This window comes from Theobroma cacao, chromosome 9 (assembly GCF_053813885.1).
Source record: "Theobroma cacao isolate CCN51 chromosome 9, ASM5381388v1, whole genome shotgun sequence".
In the NCBI taxonomy this organism is placed as follows: Eukaryota; Viridiplantae; Streptophyta; class Magnoliopsida; order Malvales; family Malvaceae; genus Theobroma; species Theobroma cacao.
Window position 1 is genome coordinate 17,117,950 of NC_142647.1, and position 18,859 is coordinate 17,136,808.

An 18,859-nucleotide genomic window follows, 5' to 3' on the forward strand; every position below is an offset into this window, starting at 1 on the left:
AAATCCTCTGAACTCTTTTCATTTTTTTTATTTTTTTGACAATTTGGCACCGATTAAAGTGTTTCTAACAGGTTTTCATAAATTAAAATACAATTTTTTTTATCTAAAACACCTACTTTGACTAAAAATAAAAAAAAATTCATTTGAAAACCTAAGTTTATAAATTTCAAAATTTTGAGTTTGTTGGTGTCTAGGTTCTGAATTGATTCAATTAAAAGTTATTTCATACATCTGTGATTATTTCTACTGTTTTAGTTTTATCCAAAATATCTAAAAATCAAATTTTCCAAATAACCACCCACCCAAGCACATCAAAACTATTGCTTGGTGTCTTGAAAACGCAAGAAAGAAAAATCTGAAAATGTGAGAGAGAGAAATCGGAAGCATAGCAAACGAATGCCGAAGAGAGAAATCGATAAAATTTGAAAGAATAGGATGGTGAGAGAGAGAAATTTGAAGCACAAATGGAGAGAATTGTGATGAATTATTTAATCTATTTGAAATAGTTTAAAGAGTATTTTTGTCAAGTCATGATTAAATGTGGCTAAAAGCAGTTAAATTTATTTTGATGGTTATTTTTAAAATGTTTTATCAAGAAATGTCATTTCTCACAATTTTCTTTTATAGATACTTAGGGAAGATACTAAAAATACTTATTCAGAAACGTATGACAGAAGTGGTAAAGGGCTTTTAAAATTTGAAGGACTTTCCCAACACACTTACCCATATCTAAGACCCTCAGTATAAATGGTCTAATCTTTCTCAAGGCACCATCTTGATTCTTGATTCTTGATTATTGAATATAGTCACTACGCGGTAGAATTGCAGTCAATTGTACATGCATAAAGTTGATCCCATAACAGATCATGGAGTCCAATTCAGAAGGGACACAGCTAGAGATACTGCCTTTCTAGCCATCGTCCAAAGATGAAAGCTTCCTTTTAAGGATCTCATTCTCCTTTCTTAGTTTCATAATCTTCAGCTTAAGTGTTTCAACTTGCCGACTTGAAGCTGAATCTTGTTGCTGCTCCGCAAGCTTCGTTCTGCTGATCAACACTGCAGTGCACTCATTATAACAGTGGTATTTCACACAAGGAGATCAGAAGTTCATAGAAATGCAAAAACATCCTTTGAAATCTTATGCACTGAAGCTGAGTCCAGCTACCTCAAAATCAAATAAGATTTATTAAGAAGCCCTCATCATAGTGCTGGGCAAGGATTTATAAGTAATTAGAAGATGAATATGCATCAAACATACTGTTAGAAATGGCAAGTTTGGTTAAAACCAGGTGATAGGGGCTTTAATGATCAGAAAATTGACATTTTTGGTTCAGATTCTACGTATATAAAAGGAATCTGATTTTAAATTGAAAATAATTTTATATGTTCAAACAAGCATAACAAGTGATATAATGTCGAAAGGCAAGCACAAACTCACATTCCTTTTCCATTTCCTGGAGTTTCTTATTCAAATCATTTTTCTCTTCTTGTTCAATCAGCAGACAATCTTTTAAGTCCAGAATCTCCGGAAGATCTGCCAATGTATATTTAGCATCTATAACAATTATGCAACAAAATCTGGTTGGAAAGTTTGCGAATGGTTGTAAAATTAGAACCTCACATTTTGATTCCTCATCAGAATGTAGTTGATCCAACCTCTTTGATAGAACTTGTGCATGGCCTCTCTGTGTTGCCAAATCTTTACGCAGGTGATTCGTGGTTGCTTCATTTGTTGCTTTTTCAAGTAGAAGACCTCTGATAGAAGGTAAATTTCATTTTCAACCACAAAAACAGAATATATTTGAGCAACTTACTGGAAATTTACCTGACTTTAGCCTCCAGATCCCCAATTTTTTTTACACAGTCTCGCTTAAGCAATTCCATAGCCTTCTTATATTCCTGCTCAGAGATTTTGACTTCTCACTGTCATGCACTTTCATCTAAAAAATTCTCTTAAGCCCAAACAAGATGATGTTAGTTCACTAAAAGACATTTGTGGAGGCATTTTTCAGCATTTCAATCACACGTTTTTTTTTTGGGATGCATTATGTGACCTAAAAGACCTCGCACAGTTGGACTATATAAACTAACTGGCTGACTAGAGCAATGAAGAGTTCAGCATCAAAGATACTTACCTCTTCTTTAGCGTGATATTCATCATTCCTTCTCAAGAGTTCTTCTTTGAATCTCTGGCATTTGGTATGGTTTTCAAGCTGGATTCAGAAATAAAAGGTTTCTAAATTTAATTCTCAACTCAACTGAACCATACTATTGGTCCTAACTTCTTATTATAACAAAATTCTGCACTAAATTTAACGAGATAAACTGAAAGGTGCATAGGACAAGGAAATGAAAGGAGAGTGCACCTGCTCAGCCAGATTGCGTAAAGATTCTGTGTAAAGTTTTGTCAGTCGTGCATTATCTACAATGTGGGGAAATCAACAAAAAGAAAGTTCAATTAAGTTTATGCATACAAAATTACAATATGCAGCTCTAGAAAAATTGGTGATGTCAAACTTCATAGGAAATTAGAAGAGGGAAAAGAACTTAGGGTCCTTCAGTTCAATGTAATGTGAAAACTAATGTCACCATAGCAGTCAATGCATGCAAACTCACTGGACAAAATCTAGGGAGGACCAACATTGAATGATTTATGGTGCTAATGATGGCACTAAACATATGTGTAGGAAAGATGTAATTTAGGAAGAATCAAGGAGGCACAGCGGAGGGGATTGAATCCTAATATTTAACATGGCAACAAGAGGTTGTAAACGAGATCCCTCATCCTACATAACCCATACTCAAGTAAAGTAGGATTACATGCGTAAACGCTGTACATTCTTCTTGCAACTAATTTACCGTGATTGGTAACAGGAGAAGAGGGAGGAAGGCAAGAGTGGAATGAAGAAGGAAAGTGAGTGGATTTATAACTTTCTCTTCCTTTCAAATCTACTCTCTAGTGGGACTAAACACTCAATCAACTTAAATTAACCATTTTATTTATAATTTTTCCCCCCACAATCTCTTCCTTTCCCTCCCATTTCTCATCCTTGGTCCCAAACACAAAGAAGGAAAATTAACTTTCCTTTCTCTCATTCCCTCTTTCTATCTTCAGCTTTATCACTTCTCTCCATTATCCTTCCTTCCTTCCTACCAAACTATGTATAGTGATAGTGTGGTGGTCTCAGGAGACCAAAGGGTGTCCTCCAAACATTTAACGGTAACTAAAAGCAGAAGAAATGAAAAGCTTATATCAGATTACGATCTTTGAATAAATCAAAAGGATTAAGGAAGCACCCTGTTTGAGAGAGTGACAAGTGATTTCAAGAGCTTCTCTTCTCTTTATTTCTGCATTCCAGTTAGATTTCAGAAACTGAATCTCTTGGATTCCCCTCTTGAAATCCTGAATAACCCAAAAAACAATATCAACAAAACGAAGAACTGAGGAGGAGGAGGACATTTGGTAATGGCTGGAACTCTGTTTGGGAATCGGGAAAGTGTTCACGTAAGCAAACCCCGCATTTTCAAATAGAGTAGTGATTCCAACCTTAATCAGCAACCACAGCAGAAAGGAAAAGCGCAGCTAAGAAATGAAAAACTACAAATAGAGAAAGAGAGTGAGTTTACATTGTAAATTTGATCGAAACCAGAGAGAAGCGAATCGGTGTAGGTGTCGCTAGTTCCCGCCATTTTTTCAATGTTATCTGAATCCTCCCTTCGCTGTTTCCCTCTCTCTATGTATCTTTTATAATTATAGACTTAATTTTTTTTTAAAATTTTTCTTATTTGACCTTGCTCTGTAGCCGTTGCCTAGTATATTTTCTTAAATATATATATAAATCGGTGGACCTTAAAATTTGGCCTCCCAATTTGTAGTACTACAATTTTGCAAGTTGCAACAACAAATTGCAAAATGTGTAAGGTGCGTGACTTTTCCAACCCCAACCCTTTGGGAGGAAGGTTGACCTGCGTGGACTTGTGAAAGGCGAGTGAAATAAAACAAGTTCCTTGTTTCATTTGATTGAATCCAGAATTAATCCTGGTTATTCACAGTTGTTTTCCCGTTGATCCAACCCTAGTAAGATCGTCGGGTGAAAGAGGCTGAGAATGGGAAAGAAATCGTCGTCTTCATCTTCATCTTGGTGGAGAAGAGGGGGATGGCGATATCTTCACCCGTCGTGTTGCCTCAAACGGCCTAAACGACTGGCATTCATCATCTTCGTCTTCATTTCCCTTAATTACTTTCTCTGGGACCGCCGAACCCTCTCCTCCGCCCATCAGGTTAATCAAACATACACCTTTGCCTTTTTCCCTTCTTCTCATCGTTAATTTTACATTTGTTATGATAATTAATAACTTATATAAGTAAGTGCTATTTTCAGCGAAAGGTAACCACATTAAATCAACAAGTCACAAGTTTGCAAAATCAGGTAAATTAGTTTTGTTTTCTGGATTTGGTCGGTGGGCTGAGCCACAATGCCAGAGCCCAGATTACTGTTCGCTATAATAATGTGTTGCAATTTTGCAGGTTCTAGAATTGAAGAGCAAGTTGAGAGGTTCAGGTGTGGAGAAAAAGATTATTGAGATTGGAGATGATGATGATGATAATAATAATATTAAGAAACAGGTTGCTAAGGATGATGGAGATCCTATTAATATTGAACGAAGACAGAAAGTGAAAGACGCAATGCTTCATGCTTGGAATTCCTACGAAAAGTATGCGTGGGGCCAAGATGAACTTCAGGTGAACTGCTTTTTTTTTTTTTTTTTTTTTTTAAGATTAGATGAATGATTTAACAGATTGTTTCATGGCATTCAATTCATTTCCATAGTTTACTTTTCTGGGGTCCATATATAGAAAGCATTGATTCTGAATGGATGAATTTTAGTCCCGTATTTCGTTACTATTGTAATTCTAAGCTGTGGTCCTGACAAACAATGTACTTTCTGTTGCTACTCTGTGTTCTTTTCTGTGTTCTAGAACTAATGAGTTAATTTTGCAACAGCCTCAAACAAAGAATGGTGTTGATAGCTTTGGTGGGCTTGGAGCAACCCTCGTTGATTCTCTCGATACATTGTTTATAATGGGCCTCCAAGAGCAGTTTCACAGAGCTAGAGAGTGAGTTTGCAATTGTTTATATATTGTCATTTTATCTGCATATAGATGCCTCATATCCGTGTAATATGCTGGATTCCATTATACCATTACATTTGGAAACCCAGAGATGCAATGTCCAAGGATTTATTGTACATGGCTTGTAACTTGATTCTTTACTCATGAGTTTTATTTATATGTGCTTACAAGTTTTTGCACTTACATCGCCATAACAATAAATTATTGCAGGTGGGTTGCAAACTCATTGGATTTTAACAAGGACTATGAAGCTAGTGTTTTTGAGACAACCATAAGGTTGCGTTAGAAGGTTTAATCTTGTTTTGTTTAGTCATTACTTACTCTAAAGTTTGGTAGATGAGTTTCTGTGGTTGTGCAGCAGGCAAGCAAATATGCTGTTTCTGCACTAATATATCTTTCTGCTTTTTGTTTGCGTTTGTTGAACTTAGAGTTGTAGGCGGGCTTCTTAGTGTATTTGATCTCTCTGGAGATGATATTTTCCTTCAAAAGGCTAGAGATATCACAGATAGGTTGTTGCCTGCATGGAACACAGCATCAGGAATCCCCTATAACAGAATTAATTTAGCACATGGACATGCTTATAACCATAGGTGGACAGGAGTAAGTTCTGAACTTTTATTGTTGACTGTTTTAAAATAATTGATACCAGAATGTCCATTTCTATCTTCATATGATTCATTATTTTCGCTTAGACATATTTCCTACAGCATTTCAGTGTTACTATATGACTCTAATACACATTTTTTCTATCTAAATTATACTTAGTACTATTTTAATGTAGCTTGACCTTGTTTGACATTTTCTTCTACATTCTATCCTTTTCAACAATGTCTGTGGATTGTAAAGGCATGGGAACAGTAATCTAGGATTTTCCCTAGTAATGCAGCCCTAGGGTCCTCAACTTGGCTAATATGAAAATGTAAACCTTCATGTTTTTATAGTTGAAACTTGCATCTGATATGCATGCAATCCATTCCAAAAAGCTAGCACAATGATAAAATTACTAAGCCCAACCAAAAATAGTTAGCATAAATTGGATTGAGAGGCAAGATAAATATTACTAGCTTTTTGGTGTGGCTCATAGTTTTACCAAAACTGTCTTCATACTTTTTGGAGTAGCTTAAAAAATCCAGCCTGATGATAAAATTACTAATCCCATCAAGAAACAATTAGCAGAAATTGGAGTCATAGGCAAGAGAAATATTTATAGGCTTTGGATGTGGCTCATACTTTTTCGAAAACTGTCTGAAGAAAATTGCAAAACTTTAGTTTGGATATGGGAGAAAAATACCTCCTTCAAATTGAACAAGGAAAGAGATGGTTTATGAAGAATACTTACCGAATTGGGGCAAAGGAATGGTCAAAATTTAAGGTGTTTGGACTTTTCTTTTACTCCTGTGCTGCTTTCTCAACCCTCTGAATATATTTGTTCTTGATTTCATGCATTTGGGAAAGTGTAAAACTCTTGTACCTTTTATGGGAAAAACAGAATTAATGTGATTTCTAAGGAAAGTATTTGACTCTTTATTCACACAATTGTTATAGCAGGATCATGTCCTTTGCCTATGGAGTGCTAGTTTAGTGTTTTATGCTTGGTCAGAACTTTACCATGTGTTTTTTTTCTTTCACAGATATAAGGTGAAAAGATAAGAAATATAGGAAACAAATGAGGAAATTATAAAACAGAGAAATAAAATTTCTAATTGTTTGAATTGGAGAGAATTAAAATTATGAGGAATCTCCTCAGCGAGTTTCGTTCATCTCTAAATCTCTCTACTTTAAAGAGATGAAAACGAGTGAGAGAAATTGTAAGTAACAGTGATTTAGAAGGGGAAATACAGAGAGACTCGAGATCAGTGGAAAATTTAGAGGGGAAAAGGGGAAGAAACATAGGAAATTGGAGAGAAATAGTAGAATTAGGGAGAGAAAACCACAGAGAATCCATAAGGGGTAATCTCAAACACTATTCCAGAATCTCAATAATTCTTAATCCAAAACCTTCTAAAAGAAATAACCCTTAAACATATTTGTAGGCATAAGCCATAAAACTGTAAATATAACAAATTACATCCCTAATTAAAAAAAATAAAACCCTAAGGTGATTCTCCATCAAATGGTTTCTCTTCTTTTCTTTTCAGTTCTCTCCTAATTTTTCTATCGTAAGAAGAAATTTAACAGTTTCTATCCACTTCACTTCTTTCCATTTCTTTCATCTAAACATGATATTGGTTTCATTGAAGTAGTCACTTCTTCACATTCTGCTGAAGTCTGCCAAAATCTCTGGTAACTATGACATCTCGTGGAAGGTTTTGTAATCCTATATTATGCATTCTTAGGGAAGTTTGATTTCAAAAATTTTCATGATACTAATTTGTGCACCTCACTGGTTGTTAGTTTGTTACTTTTGTGCTACATAAAATTTTACTTACTGTATTGCTATATTTAGATCTTTATACTAATGCACAATTCTATGCCTGTTTTTTGAAGTACGCATCTGTGATTCTTGGAGCATTGCTTCTTCCATTTTTTGTGAAACTTCTGTATTTCTAGGGAAACAGTATCCTGGCAGATTCTGGAACAGAGCAGCTAGAGTTTATTGCTTTATCTCAACGAATAAAAGATGCCAAATACCAGCAGAAGGTATTCCTTTTGGCATATAGCTTAATAGTTTGATGTTATCACTTGGCATTGCTTTGCTTTCAGTTCTCATTTTCTGTTTAATTATGCCTTTGCATTTCAAAAGTTCTACATAGTTTCTCCATGAAGATGGTAAAATTTACGTATAAAACATAAGCTTTTTTTGTTTGCTTTCTGAAACTTAATAGCAGACCTAAATTTCAGGTGGAGAATGTCATCAAAGAAGTCCATAAAATCTTCCCTTCTGATGGTTTGCTCCCAATCTACATCAATCCTCATAGTGGAACAACAGCATACTCAACTATTACATTTGGTGCTATGGGTGATAGGTGCTAACTTTTTCTTCCATTAGGATGTTATGTCCACATTGAATGTGATCAATTTTTTCGAGACAATGATAGCTTGGGTGTTATAATTTGTTATTGTTAAAATACTAGTTTCAAACAAGTTATACCAGGTGTAATTGGATGATGTGTTGATACTCTAGATTCAGAATCCTCATTCAATTCAATTGCTAGAAGGATGGGCTGTTGGGATACTTCATATGGAACTTATTAAGTCTGGATATTGTGCTAAGATTTTGTAGTTTATCCCTGATTAAATATAAGTAATTTGTATTGTTCTATATGTGTTTGTTTAGATGGTCCTTTGTGTGTGGTGACGTTTCATAACAAACGAGTGCATAAGATTGAGGTAGAGGTGACTGAGAGTGGGACTGAAGAGTGCCAAATAATATGTTTGTTGAAGATAATAGGAAGTAGGAAGATAGGTGCAGGATGGAAGCTAGGAGTAGGAAATAGGAAGCTGGAACTGGTAAATAAAGAGCAGCAAGCTTTTCAAAAAAAAAAAAAATTGAGAGCAGGAAGAAAAATTAGTAGCTTGGAGCTAGGATTTTAATTGAGAAGAGATGTTTGAAATAGGTGTGTGAGATAGAGAGCTTTGTCTTGAAAATTTCTTTAACCAAAATCAATTTCAGATGCCAGCACACTCTGGATTAAAGATGTTTCTAGGGTGACAAGTTGTTGCTGTGAGTTTGTGATAAAAAGGTAGAAAGTGGGGCTATATATGTTTAATAGAACACATTGGAGGCACTTGTACTTTAGAGAAACCTTAATAATCCTTGTGTCTAAGCCATCAAACCAACTCTCTGCAGCATCTCCAAAAGACAAGAAATTAACCAAGGATCTTGCCAGCATTCGTGAGATTGAACCCTTGTACATGTATTCCTCAATCTGATTTCATAGGAGTATCTGCAAGACGGCTTGGGAACAAGGTTAAGTTTATTAATTTAAAATTGACGAAAAACTGGTATCTAGAATGTTTTGTTAGATTAAAAAATGAGACATAATAGTATTCGAATTATTAGAATTCTATAGATGGGCATATACCCTTGTGCTTATTAAATCTGAGTTTTTGATGGGTCCTTAGGGTTGTTACTTTGGTTACAAGATATAGCTTCAGATTAAACTTTGTTGACTTTTGGAAGAAATTAAAATTAAGTTATATCTCCTGAGTTGGTTCTTTAGAGGGGATGAGGTACCCTTTTGCACAATTAGGGTATTCAGTGGCATGGTTTCAGAGTAAGGCATTCTAATGGAGATGCTGTGGGCTGAGAGGCGGATTATCAAAAATTTAAGAAATAATATCTAGTCTACCACCTAAGTTCTGTACAAGATATAATTCTACTTTATTTTTTTCATTCTGTAGTGTTCTGAATGATAATTAGAATAAACACATGATTTTCCTCTTGGTGCAGTTTTTATGAGTACCTACTGAAAGCTTGGATACAGGGAAACAAAACAGAAGCTGTAAAGCATTACAGGTAAGAAGCTTTAAACAGCATTTATTGTAATGTGGCAACCAGCATGGGTCCTTGCTGATAACTATACATTCTGTGCGATTTCTAAGAGCGTGTTTGGCCTGACTTTTTTTTAACTTAAAAGCTATTATAAAGCTTTTATGAAAAATAATAGCTTTTAAAATTAAGTTAAAGTTATTTGATAAATTTACTTTTTATAAGCTCTTTTTTATAGATAAGTTGTTTGGCAAAACAACTTATATAAACTCTAATTTTAGTTAAAATTACTATAAAAGATATTTAATAAATAACATTTTATTAATCATGAATTTCTTTGTTCAAAATAAAAAAATTAATTTTATTTTTTTATCTATTTAAAATAAATTTTTGAAAATATTAAAAGGATTTTTATATAACATAAAGTTTATAATTAATAATAAATCATAAAAAAAAGTTCCACAAATAATTTATAAATAACGCATAATTCATAAATAATTTTTTATTGAATAATAATAAATAAATAAAATCAAGAGAAAAAAATTGAATCAAATAAAAAAAAATGAGAGATGAAAGAAAGCAGTGAGTCGACTACTGGAACTCATAACCCTAAGAATGGAGGAGAACCAAAAAAGAAGAAAAGAAGTCTAAGCTGGTAATGATAATTCAGGAGTTGTAAAGCATTATAGGGAAGAAGCTTTAAACAACATTTATTATAATGTGGCAACCAGCATAGGTCCTTGCTGATAACTATACATTCTGTGCGATTTCTAAGAGCATGTTTGGCTTGGTTTTTTTTTTAACTTAAAAGCTATTATAAAGCTTTTATGAAAAATAATAGTTTTTAAAATTAAGCTAAAGTTTGATAAATTTACTTTTTATAAGCTCTTTTTTATAGATAAGTTGTTTGGCAAAACAACTTATATAAACTCTAATTTTAGTTAAAATTACTATAAAGGGTATTTAATAAATAACTTTTATTAATCGCGAATTTCTTTGTTCAAAATAAAAAAATTAATTTTATTTGTTATCTATTTAAAATAAATTTTTGAAAATATTAAAAGGATTTTTATATAACATAAAGTTTATAATTAATAATAAATCATAAAAAAAAGTTTCACAAATAATTTATAAGTAACACATAATTCATAAATAATTTTTATTGAAAATAATAAATAAATAAAATCAAGAAAAAAAAATTGAATCAAATAAAAATAAACGAGAGATGAAAGAAAGCAGTGAGTCGACTACTGAAACTCATAACCCTAAGAATGGAGGAGAACCCAAAAAAGAAGAAGAGAAGTCTAAGGTAATAATAATAATAATTCAGGAAAATCACGTTTAGCTATTGATGTCCTTACTAACAAAGTTCACCTTCATGAACAATATTATCTCAATAACCATAATCAACAAATATTATCTCAATTTTCATCTAATTTATCTCAACAACCACTGACCTATTTAATTAATTATTTAAATCATAATCATCAAATATTATATACACCATAAAGAAGTTAATAAATAAACATCACATAATTATCATATCAAATAATAAATTGAGAAATATCAACTAATAAAGAGAGTTTTCAAAGTACAAAAAAAAACGATAGAAAATAAAATGAAAAACAAAATAGAAAGAAAAAAAAAGAAATAATACCTGAATGCAGTTTTGAATTTTGGTTCTTCTTTTTTCTTAATTTTTGTAAGATAAAAAAAACCTCTAGAATGTTGATTTACAAAAAGGGAGAGAGGAGAGGAAGATCGATAAGGAGAAAGGGAGGATCTTTTTGGGAAACAATAGCTCTCCTAATAAGTTGGCGTGTTTTAAAAAAACAAAAAGAGGAGAGAAAGCTCTAAAATGAAAAAAAGAGAAGAGAAAGCTCTTAATTGGAGCTTTTTTTTAAGCTTTTTTTTTTCAGATTTTATTTTTAAAAAAAAAAACTACTTTTTTTAAGAGCTTTTTACGAAATCCTATTTGACTCAGCTTCTGCTTTTAAGCAGTAAATAAGCTAAAAATAAGCCAAGCCAAATGGGCACTAAGAATTTGTGCATCTACCTAGCGCATGGCATGCAGGGGGTTAGCCAATCATTATGTTCAAGTAATCTTATTGCTAATTTATGAACTGCAAGAGTGTAAACCACTACTCTGTTGCATTCTGTAGGTGTACACAATAGTTTATTGCCTAGTATGTCTGTAGCTACCAGTCTACTACCTAGAACAGGATTAAATTTCAGAAAAAACTGATTGAATTAATTGTTCTTTTTTTACTGGCATGTATATATTGCTGTCTTGATAACAAAATGAGTATTTTTAGGGTGAGCCTATTTCCAGACATGTTTTGGCTTCAATACAAATGTCAGTCATCATGTAAGTAGGCTAGCGAGACCAACATGCCAGTAAATGCAACTGATTTGAGTCAAAGAAGATGAAGTGTGCATGGAAAATATTTAGTATATGTCTGTGACCATTTTATGCATCTAGCTAGTGCATGGCATATGGTAGCTGCAAATCTTTATTGAAGGTAATCATGTTACTCATATGAAATGCAAGATTTCAAATCACTAATCTCTTGAAATCTCTAGGCGTACACAGCAGTTTATTGTCCTAGTATATCTATAGCTACTACCTAGAACAGGATTTAATCTTTGAAAAAAATGATTGAATCATTTGTTCTTCTATATAATGGCATAAATATATTGATGTAATGATTGTGACATGGGTACACGTTATATATCTCTCTGACCATTTTCTATTGCCACTCATGAAAATGCTGTGGTCTCTTTTGCTCATTTTCTTTGACATATGTAACAACATGATGCTTTTTAGTATTCCTAGTAAACATTTCAAGTGGAAGTAGAAAAGTTGTACAAACTGTATCAAGTTCTTTATTATATCAACCTATTAGATTATTAAATTTATTTTGAGAATGTCTCTCTGTGGAACTCTGATGCTAACTAGACCAGCATAATGGATACTGGAAACAGGGATATGTGGGAGACATCAATGAAAGGTCTGCAAAGCTTGATTCGAAGATCAACACCATCCTCATTCACTTACATATGTGAAAAGACTGGAAATTCACTGTCTGACAAGGTAGTATCTAATAGCTCAAGCATATTTTCTACGTGTTAATTGACTTGGTTTCTTTAAGTGGATCTTTTCTTTATGTATACAGATGGATGAATTAGCATGCTTTGCCCCTGGAATGTTGGCTTTAGGATCTTTTGGTTATGGTCCAGGAGAAGCTGAAAAATTCGTAGCACTTGCAGAAGAGGTATGAATGCACATACACATATCTATAGGCATATATATTACAAACACCTTTTTAAGGCTCACATGAAGCTTGCTGCAAAATCAGGCTTAAATGCTACTTGTTTGAATTGCAAATTCCTATGGATAATGCATGTAAAACTCTGAAAGTCATTTGATTGTGCAGACTATATGTTTAAGGGAGAGGCTATAAAAAACCAAAAGTATAAAGTATGTTGAGAAAAAGTGCAAACAGAGTTATCTGACAAAATTTTTTTCCTTCAAAATCCTTAGTCATTCCAAATAATATGAGAATATAAAAAGAATAAAAAATATTCTTATGTTGAAAAAAATGCATTTTGTACATTCAAGAATTCTCCTAACTTGTCAGCCTTTCCATTGCCGCTTTGTCATTTGTTTGTGTTGTAGTGCATTGCGTTCAATTTGCTTTAGATTTCTCTCTTTTTGTCATTATTTTATTTCTCCAAATGGATTTAGTTGTCCCAGTCACCAAAGGTCTACTAGGCTTGCAAATTAGAAGCATTAAGAGTGTAGAAAAGTTCTTGATATGAAAGGAAAAGAGATGTTTGTACTTGGTTATTTATCCTCGAAAATTTCCTATGGAGTAAATTAATGCTAATGGAGGCCTATGTTACCTGGACTTGGGTATACATATGTGTTTTAAGTTGTGACTCACCTTCAATCCAAAATTTTGTACCCGTGAAGTTGGCTAAAAAGAGTTCAAAATGGATACATTTTGTAGTAATATTATAAAAATAGTTTATGAAAATTGAAATTCCAAAGCTGATATGGCATTTAGATTTTTTTTTTTTGAAATGTTGTATCATGCAATTTCATATGTGAGGTTAAGAAATATAATAATTGATATTATGCAAAACAAAGTGAAATATTGTATCATGCAATTTAAGAAAACTAAATTTGGGCTAAAGCACTTATCACTTATCTTGTTAGTGACCCTTTATTTTGCAAAAAGATCAAGAAATATAATGAATTAATAACTGATATATTGAGTTGACCCAATAGTCAATTCAAAATATTTCATCCAAAAAAAAAATGAAAGAAAATTGAACAAACCCATGCATAAAGAGGTCTCCTGCCCACCCATTCTAGTATCTTCTCATCTTTATGTTTTGTTGAGCTTTCTCTTTCTCATTTCACTTTGTTTTTGATTATTCTCTTGCTCTCGTCTTCCTCTCCATTGTCTTTGACTCTATCTCTAAATTTTCTCTTTGCATGATGACTCAGCCACCCTATCCAAGCTCTAAACCACTATCTAGAATTTACTTAAATAGCAAACAATGATAATCTGAGCATAGACCGTCAATATGATAATAGCAAATGTTTTTTCCATCTCCAAACCACCTATCAAAGCAATCATCTATCTCTTTCGTGTCATTTATTTTTATTGGTGTTTGATTTGCCTGAGGAGAAAAAAGCTGAGTCTGTATTTCTGCCGCGGCGTTGGACATATATATCATGTTTGTATCTGTGCCATGTTGTGTCAACAGGAGTACGGTGGTCTAAAGTGCTGAGTCCATGTAACTGAGATAGAGGTCTATGTTTGAGCATGACAGGTCTACGATAGCAATAATAGCTTTATTTGGTAGTAGTTGTACCATTTAGCTGTTTATATAGGTAAAAATCAAGGATTTAGCTTATGGAAGGGCATAATAACCTAAATGTTATCTTTAGGTGAATATTTAGTTCAACTTTTGCCAAAAAACTTTACATCTAATCGTACCAATACTAGCATATTTGGTAGTAGTTGTAAAATTTAGCAATTTTAATGAACAAAAGCAAAGGATGCAACTTATGGAAGGTAGTAATAAAGAAAATAATGACTTTACATAATAAATAAAATTAAGTTAATCTTTTGCCTTTGGATTTTAATGAAAGGTCTTGTCTACAAATGGTATGGACTGAAATTTATTAAAAAAATTTTGATGCATGGTATTGCTAGACTTGTGCGTAGTTTTATAAGGTAAAATCCATCAAGTTTCTATTAGCAACAGTATTAGAGAATGATAGTTTTTTGGGTCTCTTCAAGGCCTTTAGATATGAGATACAATATTTTTTGGGCCTCCATGAGGCTTTCTGATACAAGATAGGTGATACAATAAGGATATGGTAAGACCATGATTTTTAAAAAGTTGTTACATGCCTCGAGGACTTTAATTTTGATCGAATGTTCTATGTTGGATATGATTTCCATTTTGATTCAGTTAAGGACTTATATTATTGAAATTAATTCAAAGGAAAATTGTTTATGAAATCTGTCAGATTCATTAAGTCTAGCCACATGGTTAAAGAAGTGACAGATGTGGCATTCAAACTAACCCATGTTCCATTACTTTTAGTTTTGAACTTTTCCTTTCTTTTTCCTTTTTCAGAAAACTTTTTCTCTCTTGCCTCTCACCCTTTTCTTACTACTGTCACCCTCCCTTTACTCCCTAGCCTCCTTTGGCCAGCAACAAGTTACTAGTCAACCTAAAATTCCCCCCTTTTCATTTCCATTCCGTTCTCCGACCCAAAAATCCCCATGGCTGCAACCTCTTTGCCATCACCACCAGCTCGAATGCTAGAGCTATGGTCCAACCCCACTTCATGCTGTGATGTACACATGAACACCCAAAAAGAGCACTAAAATTTCATGGAATTCAAGAACAGCAGAAAACATTCTAGACAGAGAAAGATAGGAAAGGAAGGGTGGACGGATGTGGATGGCTGTTGACAGGCCTGTCAGTGGGCAAAAGAGGCTGCTCATGTTGGTGGTAAGGGAAGATTGGGAGGGTGACAGAAGTGAGAATATGAAGAGAGGTAGAGAGAGAATATTCTGGAAAGAGAAAAAAGAAAGGAAAGAAGAAAGAAAAATTAAAAAAATGATGATGCAGCTTAGTTTGACTGCCAAGTCATGTGCCATCTTTTACTTCTTTAGCCACATGGATCTAACATATTTTGTTAAAAGTTTTCCTTGTCTGAATCAGTTTTAACAATATAACTGCTTAATTGAACCAAATTGAAAGTCATGTTTCATAGAACATTTAATCAAAGTTCTGATCAAGGTATTTAGCCAAAAAAATTAATATACAATAAACAAGGACATGCTGATAAATAAAATGCTTTTACTTGTGCTGATCGCCCAATACATTGTTAACTGCTGTATAATTCCAAGTTCATTATGAACCGGCTTTACAAGCATTTCTCATATTTACAAGTTTAAACTTATGTGATAAGCTTTTAAATCATCTCTCCTTCTTCCTTTCCTCAATTGGGATCTTACCCCCATTCTCCTTGATGCACTCATTTCTTATATTGTTATCTTCACGTTTTTTTTTTTTTTTGCTTTTTCACTAATACATATCCATTGTTGCATCCTCATCTTAGCTAAATTAGTTTTTGCACATCTTGATACTTGTCTGCTCAAAATTAGAAAATGCAATATATGTGCAAAAATATTTATACTTTGACTAAAGCAAAAAATTTTAAATATTTTATCCCCTTAAAAGAATAATACTGGAATGTGGAAGTGATAGAAGTTTTCAAGGGCATTTGTTCAAATGCTCTCCCCTACCGCCTCATTTTTTGGTCTATTAGTCCTCTGTAAAATGATCTTCATTTGAGAACCATTTTGTTATGTTTTGCAGAAGCGGAACAGCCAAAAGGAATTTACATTTACGTTTAGTGCATCTTCTTAAAAATTCTTTCTTGCCTATTAAGTACTCCAGAATGCATGATCATTTGGACCCTTATATTTTGATGTGTTAAAAGAGAATGCTTCCTGTTGTATTACAATCACTTCTATCATTGCTTAAAGATACATTTAAGTTGCTTTGGTTGTCTAGAGGGAACATTTTGAGAGAATTGGTGGTCTTAGATTAGCAAACAATTCATCAATTTTTTCTGTTTTGTCATTTGAGGTTGCTTCTTCTGTAAAGAAGAAATTGAATTGCTGTAGGATTGGAGATGGTTATAATTTCTTATGCAATTGTCGTATCATGTCTGTTTAAATTTCATCTTCTTTATATCACATTACTGGAGCTTCTTGATAAAACATATCTTGAAGACGATGCCACCATTGGTGCTTCCAGAAGTGTTACATAAGATACTTTTTTCATATTTAAATGGCATATAAGTCAAAGTAGAGTCCAGTTTGGTAAATAGATATATAGTCTTTTGTTTAGGAGAAAATTCGTGTTTGCTTGGGCTACTAATTCTCTTTTAGTTCCATCCTGACTGAATCCTCTGACAATTTTGATGTAGCTTGCCTGGACTTGCTATAATTTCTATCAGTCAACACCCACAAAATTGGCTGGGGAGAACTATTTCTTTCGCACTGGACAGGTTTGATGCATTCCTCCGGCTATTGTATCAACAATTGTTGTCTTCATATCTCTGCTTGATAGCTAAGAAATTGTAGGACATGACTGTTGGTACATCATGGAATATTTTGAGGCCTGAGACCGTTGAGTCGCTCTTTTACCTCTGGCGTCTTACTGGAAACAAAACATACCAAGAATGGGGTTGGAATATCTTCCAAGCATTTGAAAGAAACTCCCGTACAGAGACTGGGTATGTCGGGCTTAAAGATGTAAGCATTTAGCAAAATCTTTTGTGAATGATATCTTTGGTTATGGATTTCTTATTCTTTGATCTGAGTTTCTTTATTGGTACATATCCTGATCTGAGTCCAAAATTGCCAACAATGGTTTCTTCTCCAGTTGGCCTTTCCTTTTTATGTCCGAATATGTCAATATTTTGCAGTTAAACATATTTTTGCCGTTCTTATACAGGTGAATACAGGTGTCAAGGACAATATGATGCAAAGTTTTTTTCTTGCGGAGACGCTCAAGTATCTGTATCTCCTGTTCTCACCTCCATCTGTCATCCCCCTTGATGAATGGGTTTTTAACACAGAAGCTCATCCTCTGAAAATTGTGGCACGAAGTTCTGATGAAGAGAAGTAGCTGTTTGAGTCAATGCTGAAAAGAGGGTCCACAGCGTCTGATTAGCCCCTAGGCAAATACTTAAGAGTTCAGTTATTCCCCCCAGCTGCCCCGCTTTAAGCTTGAACCACCTCAACTGATTGTAGGAGTAGCGATCAAGGCGTGCTCCATCTGCAAATTGATGGTATGTCTGTCTATCAGTTTTGATGGGGCCAGTATTTGACAAAGAATTGTAGTAGATTAGTGCATGTGCTGATTAGTGTTTCCTGCATAATAGATTTGAGAAATGTGCAGAACATATGAAGATGAGAATTGATATGACTCAAGTAAATATGAAACAATGTATTGTAGTGTTGTAGGAAGTCAAAAAACTTGGGCGTTTAGGTAATCACATATATCCCATTAAGATAGGAGTGCAATTATATGATATGTATTCAGTATTGGAGAATGTAGGTTAGGTAGGTAAGGCTTCATATTCAGATGAAAAGATGATATTATACTGTATATTCTACACGAGGATGATTTAGTTGTAGGCAGCTGCCACATGTCTTTAGGTGGGATTAGAAGGCTGGAAAGGATCTTATAGAATAAATTTCAGCAACAACTTTTACATTGGGCTTGGATTTAAGATTGGGGTAGGTTTTTTGAATGATATGGTGTTGTATTCTAGTAACATTGAAAAAAAGGCTTATTCTTATATGTCCATCAGTTGTTGACAAAATTCCCCTAATAAAAGCATAAAATCATGTCCCCTTTAAATGTTTTTGTTTACTGTAAATGCATTTGATGTTTTAGTTTACTAAATTCAATTTTTCTATTAAATAAGTGAATTTTTTTACTCAAATTTTGAAGACAAAAGGTGTTATGAAACTTGTATTTAAGGGGTAAGATTTGGATTTTGGATTTTAAAACCAAATATATATATATATATATATGTTTTGGGAATGGTTTGTAAACAGGATTAATTCACTTCAATTGATGAATTTCAGAATGGTTAGGGTTAACGAAATGAGATATATAAAGTTACTCAAATTGTAGAGCTAAAGATCTGGTAAGTAAGTTTCATACCTATAATTTTC

The 18,859-nt window shown here is 33.4% G+C and overlaps 2 protein-coding genes across 3 annotated transcripts; one reads left to right on the forward strand and one right to left on the reverse strand.

Moving 5' to 3' along the window:
- Positions 1-746: 746 nt before the first annotated feature.
- LOC18589415 (4/1 protein short form protein) lies at positions 747-3,766 on the reverse strand. Its single transcript, XM_018127070.2, has 8 exons — positions 3,628-3,766; positions 3,298-3,403; positions 2,367-2,422; positions 2,136-2,213; positions 1,826-1,899; positions 1,622-1,755; positions 1,439-1,534; positions 747-1,056 (listed from the first exon to the last, which is right to left on the reverse strand). The coding sequence occupies exons 1-8, from the start codon at positions 3,688-3,690 to the stop codon at positions 911-913; spliced, it is 753 nt and encodes a 250-aa protein (XP_017982559.2). The 5' UTR covers positions 3,691-3,766; the 3' UTR covers positions 747-910.
- A 113-nt stretch (positions 3,767-3,879) lies between these two features.
- Positions 3,880-18,483, forward strand: LOC18589416 (mannosyl-oligosaccharide 1,2-alpha-mannosidase MNS1-like). Of its 2 annotated transcripts, XM_088810102.1 has the most exons (15): positions 3,887-3,985; positions 4,080-4,281; positions 4,383-4,430; positions 4,529-4,744; positions 5,007-5,119; positions 5,345-5,410; positions 5,563-5,734; positions 7,685-7,774; positions 7,976-8,100; positions 9,528-9,593; positions 12,552-12,660; positions 12,743-12,841; positions 17,098-17,178; positions 17,255-17,425; positions 17,628-18,483. In XM_088810102.1, the coding sequence occupies exons 2-15, from the start codon at positions 4,108-4,110 to the stop codon at positions 17,799-17,801; spliced, it is 1,704 nt and encodes a 567-aa protein (XP_088666228.1). In that variant the 5' UTR covers positions 3,887-3,985; positions 4,080-4,107; the 3' UTR covers positions 17,802-18,483. The 2 variants fall into 2 exon arrangements, with proteins under 2 accessions (XP_088666229.1, XP_088666228.1); XM_088810103.1 differs by lacking the exon at positions 5,563-5,734 and having other exon boundaries at positions 3,880-4,281; positions 7,693-7,774.
- Positions 18,484-18,859: the final 376 nt, after the last annotated feature.

What these genes read in the sequence shown, in the direction of transcription:
- LOC18589415 (XM_018127070.2), bottom strand. Translation starts at nt 3,690, where the DNA reads ATGGCGGGAACTAGCGACACCTACACCGATTCGCTTCTCTCTGGTTTC. An exon ending in GTTTCGATCAAATTTACAAT is followed by an intron (nt 3,404 to 3,627) that starts GTAAACTCACTC and finishes TGGGTTATTCAG; the next exon opens with GATTTCAAGAGGGGAATCCA. An exon ending in TTCTGATGAGGAATCAAAAT is followed by an intron (nt 1,535 to 1,621) that starts GTGAGGTTCTAA and finishes ATACATTGGCAG; the next exon opens with ATCTTCCGGAGATTCTGGAC.
- LOC18589416 (XM_088810102.1), top strand. Translation starts at nt 4,108, where the DNA reads ATGGGAAAGAAATCGTCGTCTTCATCTTCATCTTGGTGGAGAAGAGGG. An exon ending in CAGTTTCACAGAGCTAGAGA is followed by an intron (nt 5,120 to 5,344) that starts GTGAGTTTGCAA and finishes AAATTATTGCAG; the next exon opens with GTGGGTTGCAAACTCATTGG. An exon ending in ATTTCTTTCGCACTGGACAG is followed by an intron (nt 17,179 to 17,254) that starts GTTTGATGCATT and finishes AAGAAATTGTAG; the next exon opens with GACATGACTGTTGGTACATC.